General features: G+C 39.7%; 1 protein-coding gene across 1 annotated transcript in view; it reads right to left on the reverse strand.

Annotated features, from left to right (window-relative positions):
- The window catches only part of LOC124156632 (calcium/calmodulin-dependent protein kinase kinase 2-like), a 245,208-nt gene that overhangs the window by 114,256 nt on the left and 109,434 nt on the right, over positions 1-21,518 (reverse strand). The window contains exon 3 of the mRNA XM_046531289.1: positions 3,299-3,352. Within this exon, the coding sequence (XP_046387245.1) occupies positions 3,299-3,352 (54 nt within the window). The remainder of the gene's footprint in view (positions 1-3,298; positions 3,353-21,518) is intronic.

Consider the following 21,518-nt stretch of genomic DNA (forward strand, 5'->3'; position numbering starts at 1 on the left):
TAAATTATTAAAAAATCTTTATTAATATTACTAAGCAGGTTCTGGAGACAGGTAATTCACGCCCATTTTAAATTGTAGCTCCACGAATAAATCCTCCCGCGGCTGTTAAAAATGAATACGAGAAATATTAAAATATGACTCAATGTTATGGCAAAAAAACAATGTCAGTAAAAATCTAATGCATGGCAAGGTTCAAAATGTTTAACTTTTAACCCTTTGAAACCCAACATCTTTTGCCGCGAATTTTATTTAAAATTTTGTAGTTAAGTTGCGTAAATATAATCATTATAATAAGCTGTTGATTTTTTAAAATTACCCTCACACATGTAGATTTTACAACATGTTGCTACAGAGCAACACTGGGCCGATAGGGAACTTCCTCAGAGTTATCCGCTGTAAATGAGTATCTCATTCGAACTTCATTATTTCAAGCTACAAATATTGTTAACTATTCACATAATTAAATTTATTATTTTTATTATGACTAAATAAATTTACCGTGGAATTTATGTCTATGAAATATTTATTTCACAGGTAAGCTTTTTTCATGCATCAAATACCTTATTTGCACTGCTGCAGTTGAAAAATGCATCGAACCACAAGATATTAATCAACAAAAGGTTTTCTACAAACTAAAAGCCATCGAACTAACGCAATACTAATATTATTTTTAATTTCTTCGTCTTCCAGACGACTTGAAGATAGCCTTTGAGGGCATAGAATATTTGCGCATTCTATTACAGCAAATAGGGTGGTTTCCTATTATTTTTTATTGCCTAATTCGAAAGATTCGTACTCCTGGAGTACGTATTTCACGCTTTTAGATTTTTAAATGACGATATCTATTTTTCGCGATTGAATGAAAAGTGAAAATTTTCAAGGGCGCGAAAACACGACGCGTAAGTATGAATGCCGAGAAATCTCTCCGTGTGACGTATTTCTGGTTCCCGCTGCCGCCCTGTGAGGTGACCTTGAGGCGAGGCTTAGTGCTGATACGACGCAGGCTGCTAGCGGGTAGCTCAGTACCCTGCTGGCTGGTAGCGCTTGGCTTAAATAAGGATTATTAATACCTTATCAAATGAAGAAAACTTACCCACCTAAGCCAGTTTTAATAAGTGATTATTAAGACATGTTTCCCTGAGCTCTGCGCCTCATGCATGCATTGGTAACCTCAGACGATGTATAACTCCTATCTTCTCGTATAGAAACTAGGTCCCTGTGACGTCGCGTGGAGTGGCATCGCATGGGCGCCAATCTGGCCCTTTTCAAGTGAGGATAAAAATGGACCATTGCCTTTCGTCTAAACCGGTATTTCTAAAACGAAATAATTTGTATATTATGATAACCAGTACATAACGGTGGGTAACGAACAGCAATCAATGCTTTTCGTTTTCTTGGATGAAGGAAACTACCATATTGTGCCTAGGCGTAGGTAATATTACTCTTTCCTTTAGAGCTATTGCTAGAGGGAAGAAAAACAAGAATCTAAATATACTTTGAAATATTGATTTTCCGAAAACTAACTAGTGAGAGCCATTACAATGTTGCAAGAAAACTCCAACCCTACTTCTTTTCACAATCCTACCTTCCCAGCGCATATTTCAACGTCACCCGCAATAAGCGCGAAAAACGCACAATTTTTCGTACAATTTGTGCATTGCGGGTGACTCCCGTAAAAGTTATCACCTAGGCTGGTCCCGGTATGCTTCAAAAAGAATTAAAAAAATGTCTTTCGTGAGTCCCTACTGGCCAGTTCTCATAAAAACTAAGAAACCCAACTTGAAAGGCTTGCCATTGATTCGTCGTTTCCATCGAGTTCTCCCCTCGAAAGGAATCTTTTGCTCATCAATGGAATGTCCCTCTTCTGGGGGTGTTGCATGTACATATGGTATTCAAAAGAGGCCTTAATTTATGTAATTTGTCATGTTTATGACGATTCGTGGGATTTTGATGGTTGTTATTCGCGAAATGTTAATACCGCATTATTAGAACAGAAAGAGATTGCGACTCTTGACACCCGCAATAGGAGAGAACCTAGTTTCGCTTGCTCAGTACATTCCAATGGGTGGCATTTTGATTATTGGTAGGAAAATGATAATGAGCAGTTCTATTTCCTCCGGAGATGAGGTGAGCAGCACGGCATCCTCTTGGTGACCGATTGTAAAGGGATGACCCTCAATTCGTCATGGTGAAAATATCTTTGGACCAGTGGCATTTGGCGCATGTGGTTCATGTGAAGGTGGTGGTAAGCTACACTCACTCTAAGCATCGTCTTCCATGGAAAAATCACAATGTGCATTATTATTCCTTTTCTTCCCTTTCATCACCTCACGTGAAGTCAATGGAGTCGTTGCTGTACTCAGATACCTGGCCATAAATGAGTCCTTCTGGGATGTCAGCAATGTCTTCCTCCTTTTCTAGACGTCTGTACTTCACGTTTACTATATATGACGAACAATAAGTATTCTGAACAAATACCTATAGAATCACCCAATTGGTAAGCTGGATTTCCTAAATGCACCAGATTTGCCAATCGTCTTTTGGAGACCAGTTGTTTCTTTGAAGCAAAACAAATTACGGGTCAAATTTTAAGATGATAGACACCATGTAACCAGCCTGTATCTTTAATTGTAATTAAATTAAAGCATTCATTTTAATAATGTATTGCATGAAACATGACTGAGCGATAGTCAATGGCAAAAAAATCATCTTTCTAACTACAAGGATGTCAGGGAAAGTTTTAAATCGTTCTGCATACCTCATTTCATTGTCCCCTGTTAAATCGAGATTTGCACCAAGCATTACGTTGTGTCGTACACATGAACTCCAAAGATACAGCTTTCGGGGGAAATTAAAGCTTCCTTAATAACATACATTCTCTAAGAATTTCAGGTCCTTGAAATGCATGTTGCTTATAAGCAACATTGGACGCTAAAGAACTATAGCCCAAATTAACACATCATAGATATATCGTGCTGTAGTTAAACTCGCTTATCGCCAGTGGCACTTTAAGTTGACTTGGGGAAAATTACATTGGATGACGGGACTGTACACACTGTATTAATGCCACAACTCATACTGAGTTAATGGCTTTGGGTGCGTCGTGATTTCAATTTATTCGTATATTTATTTTTAAATTATTGCGTCAAAAGATATGGAAATGTAATGGGCGAGAAAGCACACTTGTAAATATTTCCGAATGTCATAAATACCGTAGTAGTATGCAAATTAATAGCAAGTATTAGTACTTGACCAGATAAAATTTTGTAGTACATATTTTTAAAAATGCAACACTTACGTAATTGGTTTGGTCCTCCTCATTGTAGGCCAGTTTCACGATGCCATAGGAACCCTGGAAAGAAAGAAAGAAAATTTAATTAAGCTATAAATGAAATGGAAAATACGATTGTACAAAAACTACCAACCACGGATATAATTCTCTTCACCTGGCGATGCAAGTCCATCCCTTTAATATAATGTTTTATTTTACAGCTGGAAAATACGCACCGCCGTTGGTACTCAGCGGAACAAAATAATGTTTATGTCGATTCAAAACTAATTCTCAGGTTGCCTATATATTGTAGCCTTTTGCTCATAAATCATCATCATCATCTGCTGTTCTGCCCATCGGCAGGTACCAGGCAACAACGCTGTCTCCATTATTTCCTGTCTCCGGCCATTTCTTTTAAGTCTCTATATTTTCCTATTTTTAAGTTGTCAATAAAATTCAGCCTTTCCTTATTCTTCCTTCCACCATTCCCTCCGAGGCCACCTTCAGAATGCCGTTACCTCTCAACACCTGTCCCAGCCAATGACCCTTTTGCCCTCGTCCTTTTTCCACTGTCTGGTCCTATCCCTTTCTTTCCTTACCTCTGAATTTATTTGAATGTCTGCGCTTAAGGCGTCGTGTGAATGAATGAAGTAGTGTATCGGCCGTATTGGCTTATTTCACTTGGGCTCAGCGTGCCCTGAAACGCATGTTCCTGTCTCTTTCCTGCTATCGTGCGAGTGTGTATCTTTCCTTTCATCCTTGTGTCCTTGTCCATTTCTCCTGTTGGTGAGCTGCCCCAGTGCCATCTATTGGTTACTCTTGTCGGCCCAGGCAAAGGGAGATTGCTGTATATAAACACCCGCCGAAATCATGGTTAATGTAAGCGTCCTGTTTGGGAAACTGGTAGAGCATCTGGCCGGCATGAGGAACGTGGATGTATACCACCGAAAATTTAGTTCAGTGAGTGTTTTTGTGTCCTGTGTTTCTGCCCAACCTGGGGTATTTTTATTTCTTCTTTTGTGTGCGTTGATTTCTTCCTTGGTGGCGCGACTTACGCCCGGAGCCATCTCTTGGATAACACATTGGGGATCTACATCGAATTGGGGAATTGGTTGCTTATACCATAGAGTAAGTATATATAGAGAGCTCACCACACGTACAAAAATCGTATACGTTTTTGGTGTAGTTCTAGAGCGATTAACCAGATGTCACTAGAAGAATTTTGGCAATTTTTTTAATTTGCTCGTTCCACAAGTCTAAAATTATATTCTGAAGCAGAAAGGGTTGCTACGTTAAGTGAAGACATTAATTATTCGATTTTGTTTATAACAATTGTTATAAAAAATATTTTCTCGAATTTCGGCTAGTTACTTGACTTTTCCGAGTTTATATTCCTAATCCATTTTCCGGCAGACTGTTCTTAGTATAAAGTTGAAACTTGCAGGAAATGTTCATAGCACATTTTTTCCATACTAGTAAACTTAAATTTGTTCATAACTCAGTTTCAACGTTGTTATGTGTGTTTATACATCTTTCGGACGAAAAATTTGGAATTTTGCAGGGTAAAAATCAATCGCCCGCTAACTTTCGTATCTTACGATATAGGTCCATATATGCTGCGTATGAAATTTGGACAAAACTATAAATTTATTTTTGGTGAAAGAATTGTAACTTTATCTCGATTACAAAGGGAGTTATGCATTTTTAATGGCCGCACCTCGTCAAGCTTTCCTTACTGGCCTGGGTCTACGCAGAAAGCTCCCGCCTCATAAGGAGTTCGTTTTGCCATCAGATAGGTTGGCGAGGCGAGGGTTTTGTTTTGACGAGGAAGAGATTTTCCGTGATGGAAGATCTTTTCGCTTCAAGAGACAATATAAATCTTATTGATGGTCATCGCATCGTTGAACGATCAACATATCGAATGAAATACATTTCGCGTAGTGTGCTTCAGAACTTCAGATAGGAAATACCTCACTTTGGTGAAGTGTAAATGCTATTTACAACACCATGTGCCGGAATATTACGATAAAAAGGGAATGCGAGATTGGATCTCTACACTGAACAACAATGCACTGTTTGCCTTTCGCTAACGGTCATAGCCTCTCCACCACAGTTGGTAATTAAAGCTTAAAAGTATTTGGTAATGAATTCTTAAGCGCGCAGCTTCAAACGAACACAAAGAGTTATGGATCAGCAGTAGCATTTTTGGGAATAGGGGTGGTCCGTGACCTTGATTTGTTTGCTCGATAGCGGGATGAGTAATGGCCCATTCTGTTACCACGTCGAAAATGGAAAGGTTTCTTTCGGCTGTTACAGTTTTCTACTTCAGGTCTTACGTATGGGGCCGGGGATCATCTAATGCATGTTTTTGTCTTTCCTTGAGACCTTATTCTGATCATAGTTGTGATAATCGTCGTCTCGTCAATAACAAGACGCATTGTCGTTTGAGGAAAGTTTTGTTTTAAGCGTTAGCATTTAGTTGAGGTTCTTAAAAGTAAAACAAATAGCGGCTGCAATTGGGCCCGGGTTCACTCATTGCTTAAATTCTTGCCTCATTATATGAATGAATCCCTTCTCCCAGGGGCCGAAAAACTAAATATCCAAAGATACACTTTACGCGGTGAGCATTTATATAGCAATATCGAATGGAGTATTTTTGGCATATTCCAATTGTAAGTTGCTGCGGCACTAGAAAAATATGGCGATTCAAAACTATCCGCCCTCCCCTTTTTCGGAATTAAACCTCCTATTATGCAGTTTTGTGTATCGAAACTGCAAGCAAAATTTGCTTCGTAGGCCTCCTGGGGAATCCTAATTCGTAGGTTAAAATATGTTATCGCGTTAGAATCTTGAGTTATCCATTCATTAATTGCTATAAAACATTTGATTCTATGTATATTAGATATTGATTGCTTTTCGTGCACATTTTAACAGTCCAAAACCTATTTTTTTGTCTTTGATAACAAGTTATTCATTTAAGTACAGATTTTCAACACTAATACAGGATTTGCTATAATCATGCAACATAAAGTAGGTTCGAAGATTTTCGCGGCGTTGATCAGATTATCTCTGCATTCTCCTCGGGTTTCCACCGCGTCCGTTGGCTTTTGTCGAAACTGTTCTCGCCAAAAGGCAACGGACGCGGTGGAAACCCGAAGAGAAGGCAGAGATCATGCAACATAAAGTTTTAAGTCCAAACTTCGAACTGCAACCGACCTGTTGACGATCCTTTCCGGAGGTACTTCCTCTGAGTGGCTGAAATGTCATCTATCAATGATTTTCCCGAGGTGTAACCCTCATTTTCCTCCATTGTTCGGGACTTATGTCCCGACGAGTAAAAACTAGTGATGTGTTTATAGAAGGTTAAAAAACTTCCATCTGATGTAAAAACATTTCGACGGAGTCGACGTACAAGTAGCCCTCCGGCGCGAGAATGAAGGAAAATAAAATTGTGCAATATATATAATTATATTACCTTTGCTAATCCAAGTACATCTCACCGTATGAAAGTTAATCACAGCCAAGTTGATTTTGATCAATCAATTAAAAGGTAAACGAAGAAGATTTATTATTTCCAAAGCAGAAAAAAGGAACAGTGTGCTAATCCGTAATAAGGTCTCATGCATTGCCAAATGTGATGATGTGTTGGAGGATACCTCATTCGTGATTCTCCCCCGTGATCCAACGGATAGATTCCAAAAAAGTGTTGAAAAAGCTTTATCTTCCTGCTGTAATTTTATAAATTAGCCCCTAAATTAAATATCATCTTTAGGCAATTGCCTGGTTTTTCACCAAAATATAATATTTATAGCCCCATCATTTTGCCACAGAAACTTCAACACCTCATATATCACCATCCAACTCCAAGCTAGTTTCATTTGACGTAAAAAATCTATTTACTTCTGTACCTGTACAAACAACTCTGTTACTTATTGAGAGACCACAATATTAAAATCAGTGTGTCTTGTGAACTTCATTGTCTAATGGAACAGCTTGCCAGCCAAAATTATTTTTTGCACAATAAGAATATTTATCACCAAACAGACGGCCTTGCGATGTGGTATTCCCTTTCACCTGTAATAGCCGAAATATTTACGCACAATTCAAAACGCCAATTATTTGATTCGGGCATTCTATCTCATCTAACATCTTCTGGTTCCGCTATGTTGACTACATCATTTGCCGCTGGACCGGAATTGTCAGACAATTAGATAATTTTCTGAATCTTTTAAATCCTCGACATCCTAATATTACCTTCGTAGTAGAAATAGAATCCAAAAAGCACCTAAACTTTCTCGATCTCTCCATATCCATAGTTGATGACAAACATGAATTTGGTTTATACAGAACCCCTTGATATGGTGATACAATCATTCCGAGTTACTGATGCCATCCAACCTCCCAAAAGTTATCCTCCTTTCATTCTATGTTACATACATTGGTCAATCTATCTTTAAATGCAGTCAACTTCAATTGTGAACTTTCCACAATGAAATAAATTGCAATTTCAAATGGCTAGAGCTTTAATACTTAAACTAAAATCCTTCAGAGAAAGTTGAAAACGCGAGCTATTTCACGGCTTTGCTCCCTTCCCCCATCACAGAGAATTTCTAAAAATTGGTGCCGGTCATTTTTTGTGGGAGACCTTTCCAACAGGCTTGCAAACAAGTTCCCCAAAAATAAATTCAATGTTTCTTTTTATAACCCTTGCACTCTCGGTGAAGCTCTGTGTCGTAACAAAGACAAAATAGAACCCATCCATCAATTCGGCATTTACAAAGTTAATTGTGAATCATGCCACTTGGTCGAACAGGCAGAAGTTTTATTATGAGAATGAAAGAACATAGAAGGTGCAGGAAACTGGGATGAAACGTTACTTATCGCCAAACATTTGGTACAGACTTTTCATTATTGTCATTTTCAACCAGAATTTTCTCCACCCCTTCAGTAACGGCACAAGGCTTGATGTTTTAGAAAAGTTTGAAATAGCACAAATTTATACAAATATTCTCATTTGATATTAGATGTTCCAGTGGACATACCCCGTTAAGACGGTCTAAGGCTCCGCTACGCGGTGTCATTAAACGTCCGTTTTCGCAGTAAAATCCAGGGGGTGAGGGATCGGAGAGTAAAGAAGGTATTAGTCTCAGCGGGTATCTTTCTGGTAGGTCTTTTGTATGATTCCCGGGAAAACAAGTCACTTTTTCGAAGTGTGAACGCTTTCAACAGAAGCATGGTCTTTGATCGTATCCAAAGAAAACGAAATGAACTTCAATGAAACGTGCACTTACCTCGGCTAAAATACTTCCACTGTCTTCACCACAGACCATTTGAGAATCGGTGACTTGAATAAAAACATAAAAACGGTGAATCCTGAGCGTTAAAACCCGTACAGTTTCAATAACATTACCGCGTCGCGGCTAATCCAACTCCCGACGCGCGCAGACGAACCCTGCCGCGCGATCGATAAATCAATGTAATTTTCGGCGTCGCAAACTTATTTCCAAGATAACTGTATAAACACCTCAAAAAATCTTCAAAAAATGCTCTCATAAAAGTTACTTTGCGTGACTTTGCCGAAAAATCATTTGAAACTCTACCTCAATGTAGAACTTTGTCGAAAAACAGTATCCGCCATTTTGTTACTGCACGGTAAGAATTTCTGGACGGTATTCTTTAAGATTACGGAAAATTAAAGAAAAAACACCATGCCAACAGATTATGTGGTTTTTTATTTCGCAAGAATCCACCCATAACTTCACCATCCACTTACTTTGGAAGATTTTCAGAGAAAATTGAAGACGGGCGTTTTTATGGAAATTTGCTCACGTTTGAGCCTCTGTATCTCAGTAACGGGTAAGATCTATGTCAAATAAAGTGCATATCCTTAAATTTCAATCAGTTTTGAGTATACCTACGAAGTTTCAAGTTTATAACTCAAAAAAGTCATTTTGTAATTTTGTCCGGCTTTTTCCGATTTCCGCCCACTGTGCGATATCCAACGGTCAAATTTGAATCAAAATATTTGCATCAAAATTTGATGCAACTAACGCGCACCCTATCCCACGCTCAAAATTTCATCCAACTGGCTTTTGGTACTATCATTTGTACAAAACACCGTTTTGTCCAAATGAATAGGGCAGGTTCTAAATTTTCATCCAATAGGATGAAACCAACAATTCACAGGGCCCTTGACAAAAAGCATCGCCTAGCGCTGAAACAGAGGCCACATAGGTTAAGCCGGTGTCCCACGGTCAAACGATGCAAATATTTTGATGCAACTGGACGGGGGTATCCCACGATGCATATCATTTGGACGAAAAGGAAAAAGACGATATTTATGTAAACAAATTTGGAAGCTTATGGAAGTGAAGGATTCTGTCTTTTTTAGCAAGCGAAATTGTCTGAACAGGCCTGTAAACGTGCATTTAAATCAAATTTTTCCTCTCCTAATCTAGCAGTTGCTAAAGACCAATTTTTGCTCATTTTTACTTTTAGGACCACACCAGGCGATGAAATGGACGATATTCGGAATAATATTTTGTGAATTCACATCGCGGTATGGTGACATTATAAATTCAAAACTAAACCATTTAGTATTCAATACAGTACTAATGAAAAAACTCAACCGGTTTCGATATTTTCAGGTATTTATGTAGAGGTTTACGATAACGCTAATGACCTGAAAAGAAGGAAACCGGTTGGGTTTTTAATGAATACTGTGTGGAATACAACAAAGTTTGCAAATGAGCATTTTAATTAATAAAATATATATTATGGACACAAAAATAAACTTTGTTGTATTCCACACAGTATGCATTAAAAACCCAACCGGTTTCCTTCTTTTCAGGCCTTCAGCGTTAATTGTATTGTATTCGATCGCTTCTCAGAACGACTTCAATCGCGTTTTGGTTATCTATTGAAGTAAATACGATAGGCTGCATGCTCTGCTAATGGGAAAATCCACTACTGGCTTCCCTTTCTTTCATTCCGAAGTGGCAAGAGACCCGTTTCCCGAACACATGCCGGACCTTAGGGACGTGGGAAGTGGTCCTTAATCGGGACCTTTTGTTATCTTAACTTGATGCACCACCCAACTTGAGTTTATTGCTTTCCTAGTGGCGGTCTGGCCTGCAATTGAAGCTAGACGTGTTAATAGATGAGGTCTTTACCCTCCACCCGCCTCCTTTTGGACGGGTTGTATTGCAGGTCCGCCGCTATTTCATGGCATTGCATTTTCGCACAAAATCTAAACATTTCACATTCTCTTTACGGGGTCCAACCCTACCCCTACAAGTTATCTGGGGGAATGGCCACATTTCCATGGCTCTTCTTTTTAACTCCGTCCAAATAGCGGTCAAAACATTTTGGTACCCTTCAGTTTCTCCTTTTCTGTCGATGTGAACGCATACCCATTACTAATTGAGAAGTCCTATTTTGGCCACATTTTTTGTGTTTAACAGTGATCTCACAAAGAAGTTATAGTGATGTGATAACTAAAAAATGTGATTCAGTAATTTATTAGTTCCTGACAACCACATAAATAAGGATTATTGAGCAGGTATACTATGTTTCATTTATTTCCGTTTCTAGTTTCCGTTTTTTTAAATTGGTCTGAGACGAGGCACGCACTATTTTTCATATTTTCCCTTCTATTTTATATTTAAACTTTGTAGAAAGAGGACTGTTGTGTAGCTTTTTACAAACCTGTGTAATTATTGTTGACTGTCAAAAATTTCATGGACATTTACACGACGAGAACTGCACGGAAAAATGCTGGAGAAAAAAGAGAAAACCATAGTTGCTCGAAAAAGGAATTTGAATGCATATCTAGGGGTTTTTTCAGATTACACGGAGATGAAAGGCAAAACTTGCGCTTATTAATTTTTTGAACATGAAATTTTTTTATTCCGACGAGAGAAGATGGCGAGCTATTTCACGATCAATCTCTTTTTTTTAGAGGAATTGCAACTGGTTGAACAAAATTTGTTGATTTCCCTGATGTATTTCGCAACCTTCCAAGCACCTCGGGTTCGTATTTTCCTAGTATTTTAATGGTGACATGGGGTCCCCTGGGATATTTTTCTAGTAGTCTCATTTTTTAACAGGTACATCCGATATACAAAGGGGTAGGCCAAGTAAACAATTCACTGACGTTACTACGCGCTCCAAAATTAGGAAAACGAAGCTGCTTGAAGTCAAGTAATTTGCAGGAGTAGAAAAAGAGTTAATCTTTCAATTCTCAACAATTTTGAGATCCCTGTCTTGTGGATTATTGATTGATCCGGTAAAATTTAAGAAGTTCTGCTTAGATACAGCGTAAAATTTTAAGAGACATTATGGATGGTTCACATGCCACCCACGGAGCACAAAGTGCATACATGGTGCAGATGTAATCGAGTCGGCTCTTCTTCCTATTGAAGAACTATCGGAGGAGGCCCAGGAATCTCGCAATAAAGATATTAGAAAATACCGCGAGCATTACGCGAGAAAAATATCTCGAATTCATACGAATGAGGATATTTTCCGGTGGCTGATCCTGACATCGAACCCTTTTATTAGCACATTAGGAACTGACTGAACAAATGTCGGGGCCTTAAAGATCTTTCGCAGGAGGTTCGTGATCTCTTGGTCTTGCTAGAGTCTCAAAATTCTGCGAGCGAATGCGAAGAGAGGGATGGGTGGGATTGGGAAGAATCTGTTGATGAATAATTATAATACATAATCCATAAAGTCATTAAATCATTAACCATGCTTATATGAGAATAAAAGAGTCACTTAAATACTACTTTGACAATTATTTAAAAATTACTTTTAGTCCATACAGAAGAACCTCACGAAATCTGGAAATCGCACCTCTTTAACGTAAGTCAATGAACCTAACAACACTCTTTTTAGCCTTTTTGTTTATTGACTAATTTCAAAGATCATTAACTCATACTTCATAACTAATTATCATTTATTTTCATGTTTTATCATGATTTGCGTTCGTCTATGCAGTCAGCGTTACGATTAGCCATATAATAAGTTAAAGTTCCACGTATCGCCTAAAATAATATTTTTTCGCAAAAATAACTGCAGAAATGAAAGTAGCATGCCAAAAAACGTATAGATAGCAATTTTCAAAGACATCCAACGAAAGTCTGATTTTGGTCAAACTTTTTCGCGATCCGAGCCTTTTTGCGCCGCCTCTCCTTCTCCTATGCTCTCTCAGGCCGATGTAAACATCGTCTTCCCTTCCTTCGATGCTTGGGGGACTGAGAGAGTTTGGAAGACGGGGAGCGGGAAGGAAAGGGGATAGGCGAGGTGACCTTGAAGAAAAAGACCCTCTCGCCTCTGGCTAGCTACTGTCGTGCCATCTTCCTGCTTTTTGAGAATTAAAACTGTCGATACGATTTCCTCCTATGCCGTGAGCCCTCTATAATATACTTACTCTATGCTTATACACTGCCCCGTCTAAAACGCCGCCGGAGATAGTAGACTGGATAGCTCGTTAGCCCAAGCATCTGTCCGGAAAACAGAAGGTCCGTAGTTCGATTCCCGGTCGAGGTGAAAATTTTCCATGTGTTTTCGGCCGTAATTCCTTCTCCACACCACGCTGTGTCATCTTCATGCTCTTATTTGTGTGTCCGTTTCTTTGTTTCAATTTCTATCCGTAATTATGCTAGTATATTTGCCTTCCAAGATTACATGTTGGACCAGTCCGAGCAGAAATCTGACCTCTATTTCTTTGACAAAACGCACTTTTTATCGACGTATTTGTTCTTCCGTATAATTAATATAAGTATTCAAAAGCAGAGTTCTGAATTCTGATTGTCTCAATATTTCTACAAAGTTACCAATATCGTTGCTTTGGTGAGGCTAATGAATGGCATCTGTGATGTACATATATCTTAAAATGATACTTTTGAAAATTGGGGCCGGACGTCAATACTTTTGATGGAAATCGATTCTCGGGCCGCAAATCAAAGGTTTTATTGTAAGATCGGACGATTCCCCTTCATTCATACGGTTTTGATATTCTTCTCAAGGCCGTTTTACTCGGGACACGTACTTGCAAAATCTGCCGTGTGTACGAAGGCGCAGTCAAAATTGCAGGCGTAAAGCGGTGAATTGCTAGAACACAAGCGAGAATGCGTGGTCGTGAGATGACAAAATAGCCCCTGTTCTAATTTCGTTCATTCATGCGCACAATTCATCGCCATTTTAGAAATTGATGCTGTTTTAACCTGCGCAATAGGGAACTTGCATATATTTCAGATATAATCAATAGCCCCAAAATTATAAAATAAATGTTTGCATACCTCGGTGAAAGTTTTTTTTATTATTTTATGACGTGGTCTGCGATATTTAATGCATCAAAGTTCACGAGAATTTTCAAATGCAAGTGAGAAGCAAAAACGCCCGATGATTGGCTGGTAGAAAAGTGACGTCATAGTTCAGTACGAGGAGGCAAGGCCATAGTAGAGGTTGCATACTTGAATACATGTGACGGCGTGGTTATGATTCATTTATTGAAGTGCAGACGTATCGGAGTTGTTCAATGTGACTTCAGGTCTATTATTTGATCTATTTCTTCTCCATTGAAAGCGATAGATTGCGTAAAGATGAAGGAATATGGTTATTCTTAGGCTGATCCTAGCAAGCTTCCTGTTACTGATTCCATCATGATAACAGGGTATTTTAGTGAAAATGTAGATTCGTCGGCGCCGAAAGTCGATGCCGAGAAATGGAAAGGTAGCTGATGTGCATCTGAAATGTTTTATAGTTCATAACAAAGTGAGACTTGCGTATAACATTGGCGAAAGCGTATACTCACGTGAAATGTGTCTTCTTTTGGCAGTCCGGTAGAGTCTTATGGTGAACTTATTTCCACCTCGAAGCTGTCGATGATACTTTCAACTTAAAAATACCTTGCCTGGAGGGCGACAGGAAGCTCTGAGGAAGCCAGACTATTAGTGTTTCAATTTAGTAGCGATAATATAGACGAACTTCCAACACAATCTACCATATTGTGACTCTAAAACCCCGAAACCACTTCCTATTCTGCAGAAAGAATCGGTCAATCGCACTTCGATCAATATAATAAAGACAACGTCTTCAGGTGTTAATAAGTTACTTTTGTAATGAAATCCTTCCTAAAGTAGCATTAAAATGTGAATATTTTCCAAACAGAGTCTTTAATACATTTTAGGAGCTTTTCTCACGATATATCTGAAACCTACTCTTAAGGCGAGCTCATCGTCATTGCGATCGGTTGTCACTTAAAAATTCCGTATCGGAAATCCTAGAGGGATGACCTTCGACAATGACCGTGATCACCTGCACTCGCACTATCAATGGAACCCGTGGTGTAAATATCATCCCAATCCAATTTCTATTTGGTTTTAACTGGGGAAAGAGCAACATATGAGAGAACTGCACATTCTTTGGGCAACTTATTTGGGTTTGACTTTCCCTCAAACACCCTGTTTCCCCTGTGGTGCACATCAGTCCTACTGGTCCTACTTTATACGATGGCTTGACAACCTTTAAATGGATCCTTGGTTTACCCTGACAACCAACTAAATGGAAATTGCTGATCCACACGTCTTCTTCTTGTCTCCATAGTTTCCAAATCAAGGGCCGCGGAACATTCCTCTTGTGACTCAACTTTTTCTGAAAAGCAAGCAACGGCGTAGAATAAAATCAAATAATGCTGCGATTCATTTTTTGTGACCACCTCTGGATTCCATTCTTTTTCCATTTACAACTTCCCTTATCTTTCAGGGTAAACTATGGGACAAAATAATGTTTAAATATTTTCATTAATTTATAACAAAATATAATTTCTAAAAATACCCAAAAGCCATTTTATTAATCCGCACTGATGAGTGTAAATTAACGTGGAAGATGAATGCTGTAGACGTAGTAGTTTTCCTTAGGTTGAGTTGCAAAGTTCATGAAGTTGACAAAACGGCTAATTTTTCGGTGCGCGGAGTCATTTATTGCACTGGCCGTGTCTAAATTTTTGAATTTTTTGTAATAAAATAAATCAGAATTTAGGATAAAATTTCCTTTAAAATGACGCATATTTCATTATTATAGCATGCAGTGAAGCTCGGATATAAATTTACAAAGTACAGCGCCACATCATTTTGACACCGACAGTAGAAGAAAACGCTGTCTTCTTGGCTGGCACTCGAATGCTTGAGGGTCAACGTCTATATTTTCATATTTCCTCCCTTGATTTTAAACATCATGGAGTTTTCTATGCCCTTCCGTAACTGAAATTGAACAAGTGCCATAAATAATTCGAGTCCATCGTACCCATCGAGAAACAAGTATCTCGATTTTTGTTGAGAAGTTGAGTGTTTATTCTACGGCGGCCGTATCATCGAAAAATCTCAGTTTCAAGTTATTCAGTCGATGAAGTATGGAAATATTATTTATATTAAAGTTATCTTCGCTCACATAGCACACGGGTTTATCATTCCGTTTATTATACTCTTATTTTTCCGTAACGCTCATCCCGACAGACGGCATACATCGAGGCTTTTCTTCTAATATCCTCAGTGGAAATGCAGACGAAAATTTTTTCTGGGGTGTTATTGCACAGAGGAACAATGCACCACTTGTAATTTTTCCTTCTTTCAGCCATGTTCTCCTTTAAACGCAACGTGGCTCTTCCAAACCTGCAGTTACTCGGCTTGGATCTTGGACTCCTACTGAACTATGACGTCACGGCCTAAGATTAGTGGGGGCGGTATTTTTTAGCCCGCGGAACTCGGGAGACTTTTGGGAGTCATTTTCTAGTGTATAAACTGAATTTTAAGCGGAAAAAAGTATATTGCGGTACTAAGTTTTTACTGTAGTATATCAGCATACTGTTAATAAAAAGTATGCAATTTCCCTATTCCGTGCCTCGTGTATAACGGCCTTCAAAGTATTAGTTGGCGCAATTTGAAATCGGTTCGTTTTAAATTTCTTCACAGTATAAGTTTAGAGGTTTTCAAGGTACAAGTTTTTAATGTGTTTTATTAGTATTATCTATTATGCGAGGAAAAAAGTATTCCCTACTTGTGATACGCCATGACGAGCTTATTTCTCATCCGATCTGGAAAATATTTGCATGAATGTGTTTGACATAAAATTACATACATTTTGAAAACCAACATCATCACTTTCTATCGAAAATAAATTTTCAGGTTTTTAGTTAATACCATGGTCACTGTTATTTAGTGGCTTTGTTTGCACGAATAAAGTCGTAATATTACAAGGATATTCACTGTTTAAGTGCCTCTATTAATGTGAAGGGCAATGTAAACCTACAAACGAACGCAAAAGCGAGAAATATTCGTAAAAGATGTAGATGATGGTATCTGTACGTGTTGAATCTAGTCCATAAGCCGTTCCACGTGTTCATTCCAAACTCAAAATACTCGTCAGTTTACGCTGCAGATGGGCTCACCCTAATGAACAAGGAATGCCTGAAAACACATAGAACAAAATGACGTCACAGCTCTGAGAACATGGCCGACTGGTGTTCCAGCTCATCATTGATTTTACAAATTTTAATAATTGATATCTCACTTAAAAAGTACCTCACTATTCTCAGAATCGGGATTTAGCCTAATTGAGGTTTGAATTTTTTTAAAGACCACTTCTCAAAAACGAGAAAATATTCTATAATGGAGAGACTCCATTTTAAAGTTCTTTGTTCTACGGCTCGGCGTTCTGATTGTGCACGAGTGTCGCTCACGAGAGGGGAACAGTGGTCCGGGCAGTCTAAACTTCGGGGGAATTCACGCAAGTGTAATCTATTTTCTGGTTTGCTGCCGCGTGAAATGCACTTTTAAAGTTCAACGTTTCGTTGAATGTTCAACCATTGTTGTCTTAGATTCGAATAATAGATACGGATGAAAAACGAAGTAGAGTCTCGTAATTGAATGAAAAAAGAAAAAAAAGTGTCCCCATTGTGATAATGCGCTTAAAGATGTCTGTAGTAGAGAAACGAATGAAGTGAATGTTGCGATGGAGAAATAAATTTATCTCCTATCCTTCAGGACGCTTTTCCCTGGGCTGCAACCTTGTCGCGGTGGAAAGGCTTGCGCGTTCTTGTGAACCCTAGAGCTGCACTGGCAGGATTAATGCTAAATTTTTCCCGGCCACACATGCCAGAAGGGTAGGAGCCAGACGAAAGGTAGTCCACGTGATGGTATCACGTAAACAACACTGTTTGAATGGAAGTGGGAAACCCTACCAACTATCTCTTCCCTACTATTACCTCGACCACCACCACCTACTTTTATCTTGAGTCTCACATTCCTAGCTCGAGATGCTTTACAAACCGCATTATATTAGCCTTCTTGTGATTAATCTTCGTCCCATACTCCTCGCACCGCTCGTCTAACGCATCCACTAGAGCCTGCAGTCCCCTCGCTGCCTGGCTAACAGCGACTGATCATCTGTGAACCTTACCAACCTAAACATCGTTCCTCCCACTTTCACTCCAGCTTCCAACTTGCCCCACGCTTCTCTTACCATCTCCTCAGCGTATACGTTAAAAAGCAGAGGTGAGATAGGACATGCTTGCCCACCCAGATTCTCCCTCCGCTACCCTCACTTGCGCAGTGTGTGCCATATACAGCTTACGAATTAGTCGCCTATCCCTCCAATCTACACCTATTCTCTTGAGGATATCCATTAAAATTATCCAGTTCACCCTATCAAACGCTTTTTCAAAATCCACGGAACAGGCATACACGTCCTGGAGCCCTATCCAGTAACTACGTATTCTCGTTTCCGAGATTTCGAAATCGAAATTTCCGTTTCCGCCTCAGAACATTTAGATTCCGTTTCCGTTACTCGGAAGCTCTTCGACGCTATCCACTATGCTTATCGGGATATATTGCGTGCCCTCCCCTCGCCATCGGAAGGAGAGGCGGAGATTTCCGAAGTTACTACAGGCTACGTCACGGAATGCATGACGAATCTTCACGCAGCCAATGGCTGAATATCATCTGGCAATTGTTAATCATGCATTTGAATATGGAGAGCGAAGAAGGTATGCGACAAATGTTTATTGCAATGAATATTGTTGTTTTAGGTCATCTAACGATTTGATCGTTGGATCCTTCTTCCTCATAGAATGCTCCTCCAAGATTGTTAGAATATTAATTGCGTATGCTTGGTTTCGCTAATAGTAGGACCCGCCCGCCTTTGTGACGGTGCGGGATTCCTCGTCCCTTCCCTATACCCTCCCAGGAGGCGTCGTCGGGCTCCCATCGCGGCGGCGCCTCCTTCCTTGTTCCTTCCCCTTCTGGGTGCAGGGGAGAAAAGCTCGCGCTTGCAGTCCCTGCCCCAGGAGTGCATGTAACCTTGCGACCCCGCCCTGGAGTCTCGTTTCAACTATTGTTTTAGGTCGCAAGCAACTATATTGACCAACTCTCCCAACATTGCGTATCCCGCTCAAGGCGAATGATATTTTCTCTGCGTAATAATGTGCTCAGTAGTCCAAACCATCTTTTTATGTATATTCCACAAATTTCCAGTGGCGAAGGTTATGAAGTCGAAGCAGCTCAAGCGGCTAGAGCATCAACCCGGTGATCGGGGGATCCGAGTTCAACTCCCAGTCGCATGGATGGGTTTTTTTCGGAGGAATTTCCATACAAGTGTTATTGGTATTATTCTTTTTATCCTTGATATTACTTTTTATATTTTGATGGATTTTTCCTGGTGACTAAGTTGATTTTAATACTGAATCTTAGTGATGACATAATTTGCTCAATAACTGAAGTTTATCAAATTCTCTACGGACACTGGCCAAAGTGGTGCTCTAATACAGGTGACGCCCAGGGTGTCATAGGAGCAGAAGGTTGAGCTCCATAATTTCACAGTGGAAATTCCGGATTTGGCCACCAGAAAAATCGTTGTATTACAAATTTTAAAAAATTGTCGAACTAGCCCATTGTGGCAAGTCCTCTTAACTATTCATAATTTGTAATAACCTGTTTTCCCTCACCCCCTCGCCAGCACGTAGCCAGGAAGGGGAATCTCCTCAGCTTCAGCCCTCCCCCTCCCAGACGTTTTTACTTTGTGGCGTCTACCCGCGATGCATGTGCTAAGGAGACCACTATCCCAGGCTAAGTTATCCTCTGGCACGCCATTTTTCGATATAGCTACATTTCGTCATGTCTGCGATACAGTTACAGTCGGGTGCTCAAATACGCGTCACGCCTTAGGTTTTTGGGTTAAAATTTGAAAAGCGTTAATGCCTTGTATTATCAATTTGCTTTGAATTTTGACGTTACATTTGGATTTCGATCGGCTTGGATTTTCTGACATAAAATTAAGGAGCTCCTGCTTCTCCTCCTATGACAACGGTATTAGTGCACCACTTGGGCTGATATCTGTAGTGAATTTGGTAAACTTTAGTAACTGAGCAAAAATGATATTAAAAAGATTCAGAATTAATATTTGCGTAGGTTACTAGGAAAAATCCATCTAAATATTAAAAATAATACCCACGAAGTAACCCATGTGCAAATAATCCAGAGAGAAAAATGCCAGTTTTGACCGGGATTCGATCCCGTATTCCGGAGTTTTCCATCAGCTACTTTTACCAGTTAAGCTAACGTAGCTTATCTCGTAGCTTATCGTAGCTATCGTAGTTGGTCGACCCACGAAAGATATTTATCGCTTTGTATTTGCTCAGATTTAATCCCCAATCTGACGTCATAAGTGAAATCCGATGATTGAATTTCAAAGCCAGAGAATTTTTTATGTGACACAGTAGCGAGATATCACTAAAAATTGATGTCTTATGATTTGCTGACTAAATTTGATTGTTCCTGCCGGGAATATTTGTGTTCGCGTCCGCCTTTCGTCTGCGCTCCATTAACTCTCAGAGTTCCACTCGACGCTCCACGCGACGCTCTTCCTTCGCCGTTTGACTTCCTCCCCAATGGGATCTTCGTGGGCGTCTGTCTTGAGCTATATTTTTGCCGGGGTTTGCATGAGAATGCAATTAAATCGTTTTAATAAACTCGCTAGTAGTGTAAATGAGTAGAGATCATTTGTGTGCACACGTGCTTAAAAAATAATCGGGTAACTCCGTTGGATTTATCGTAATATTCATTTCTAATTTTTTAAAGGTCGGTGATTGGTTGACTGTATTTGAGAGACGAAAGGATGATGGAGTCCCAGATGTGATGAAGATTGCTTGGTGGAGAAGTAAGAAGTGAACATTGCTCCTGGGTGGTGTCATTAGAAGAAGACTAATCTAGGCGATAAGGAAGCATTGGTGGAGAATTGAGGGATTTGAATGTGAAAACCAATGTTGGTATGTATAAATTATTATCTTCGTTCGAGCATTTTTTATCATTAACAATAGATTTATGTCAAGAACATTCTGAATACACCCAAGTTACGGTTTTCATATAATTTCTGTTCGAGATGGACTGTGCAGAAAAATCATGCATCTAACCACGTGAATATGTATGACTACGAATTTTGCTTTTTTTGTTGAGATATCGGGAGTTAACTCCACATTTCCAATGATTTTATTCGCAAAAAAGGGGTTATGTCATGTGCGAGGAAATGGTAAAGACATGAGATTGAATGTACTCAAAAATTTCATCAGTGCCTCGTTTTTGGCGCCTGCTGAGGCCTCATTCCATAGTAAAGTCGATTACCAATTTAAAGTTTCACCCATAATAGCGCTCGGGAAAGCGGAAAATTTAGCCTTTTTGTTTGGATGAATGAGTGGTCCCATTTGGCTGCTCCGATCGCGAAAGCGTGCTCCCATTAAGCGCGGGAAATAAATCACGGATACGAGTGATAATGATGAGAGCGGCGGGCGTGATGAAGCATATCACTCCAACGACAGGCAATCAACGGGGATGTAATGCAGAGGTTCAGCCGGGGTCATCGCCATTAATTTAAGCTAGGGAACTCAACGCGACGCGCTCTTGATTTGTTTTTTGCCCTACCAAGGCAGCCATTAACCTCCTATTGTTTCTCCCTTGAAATTTCAATCGAAGGTCTGGAAAAATAGCCCATTAGGCTGTCATTGGATTTTTCAGCGGGGGGCGAGAAGACTCTTGCCGTCTCGTGGATGGCTCACGTTCGTTCGTTTGTTTACGTCGTGTATTGCGTGCCATGTGCGATCGCTTCAGTTCGGGCGTTCAGTGACCACGAGGCGAGTGAGAGCGTTGTATTGCGCACGCGCATCGCTCAGTTGTCACTCACTGTGGGGATGGAGGCA

Source organism: Ischnura elegans, chromosome 3 (genome assembly GCF_921293095.1).
Source record: "Ischnura elegans chromosome 3, ioIscEleg1.1, whole genome shotgun sequence".
NCBI classification, from domain to species: Eukaryota; Metazoa; Arthropoda; class Insecta; order Odonata; family Coenagrionidae; genus Ischnura; species Ischnura elegans.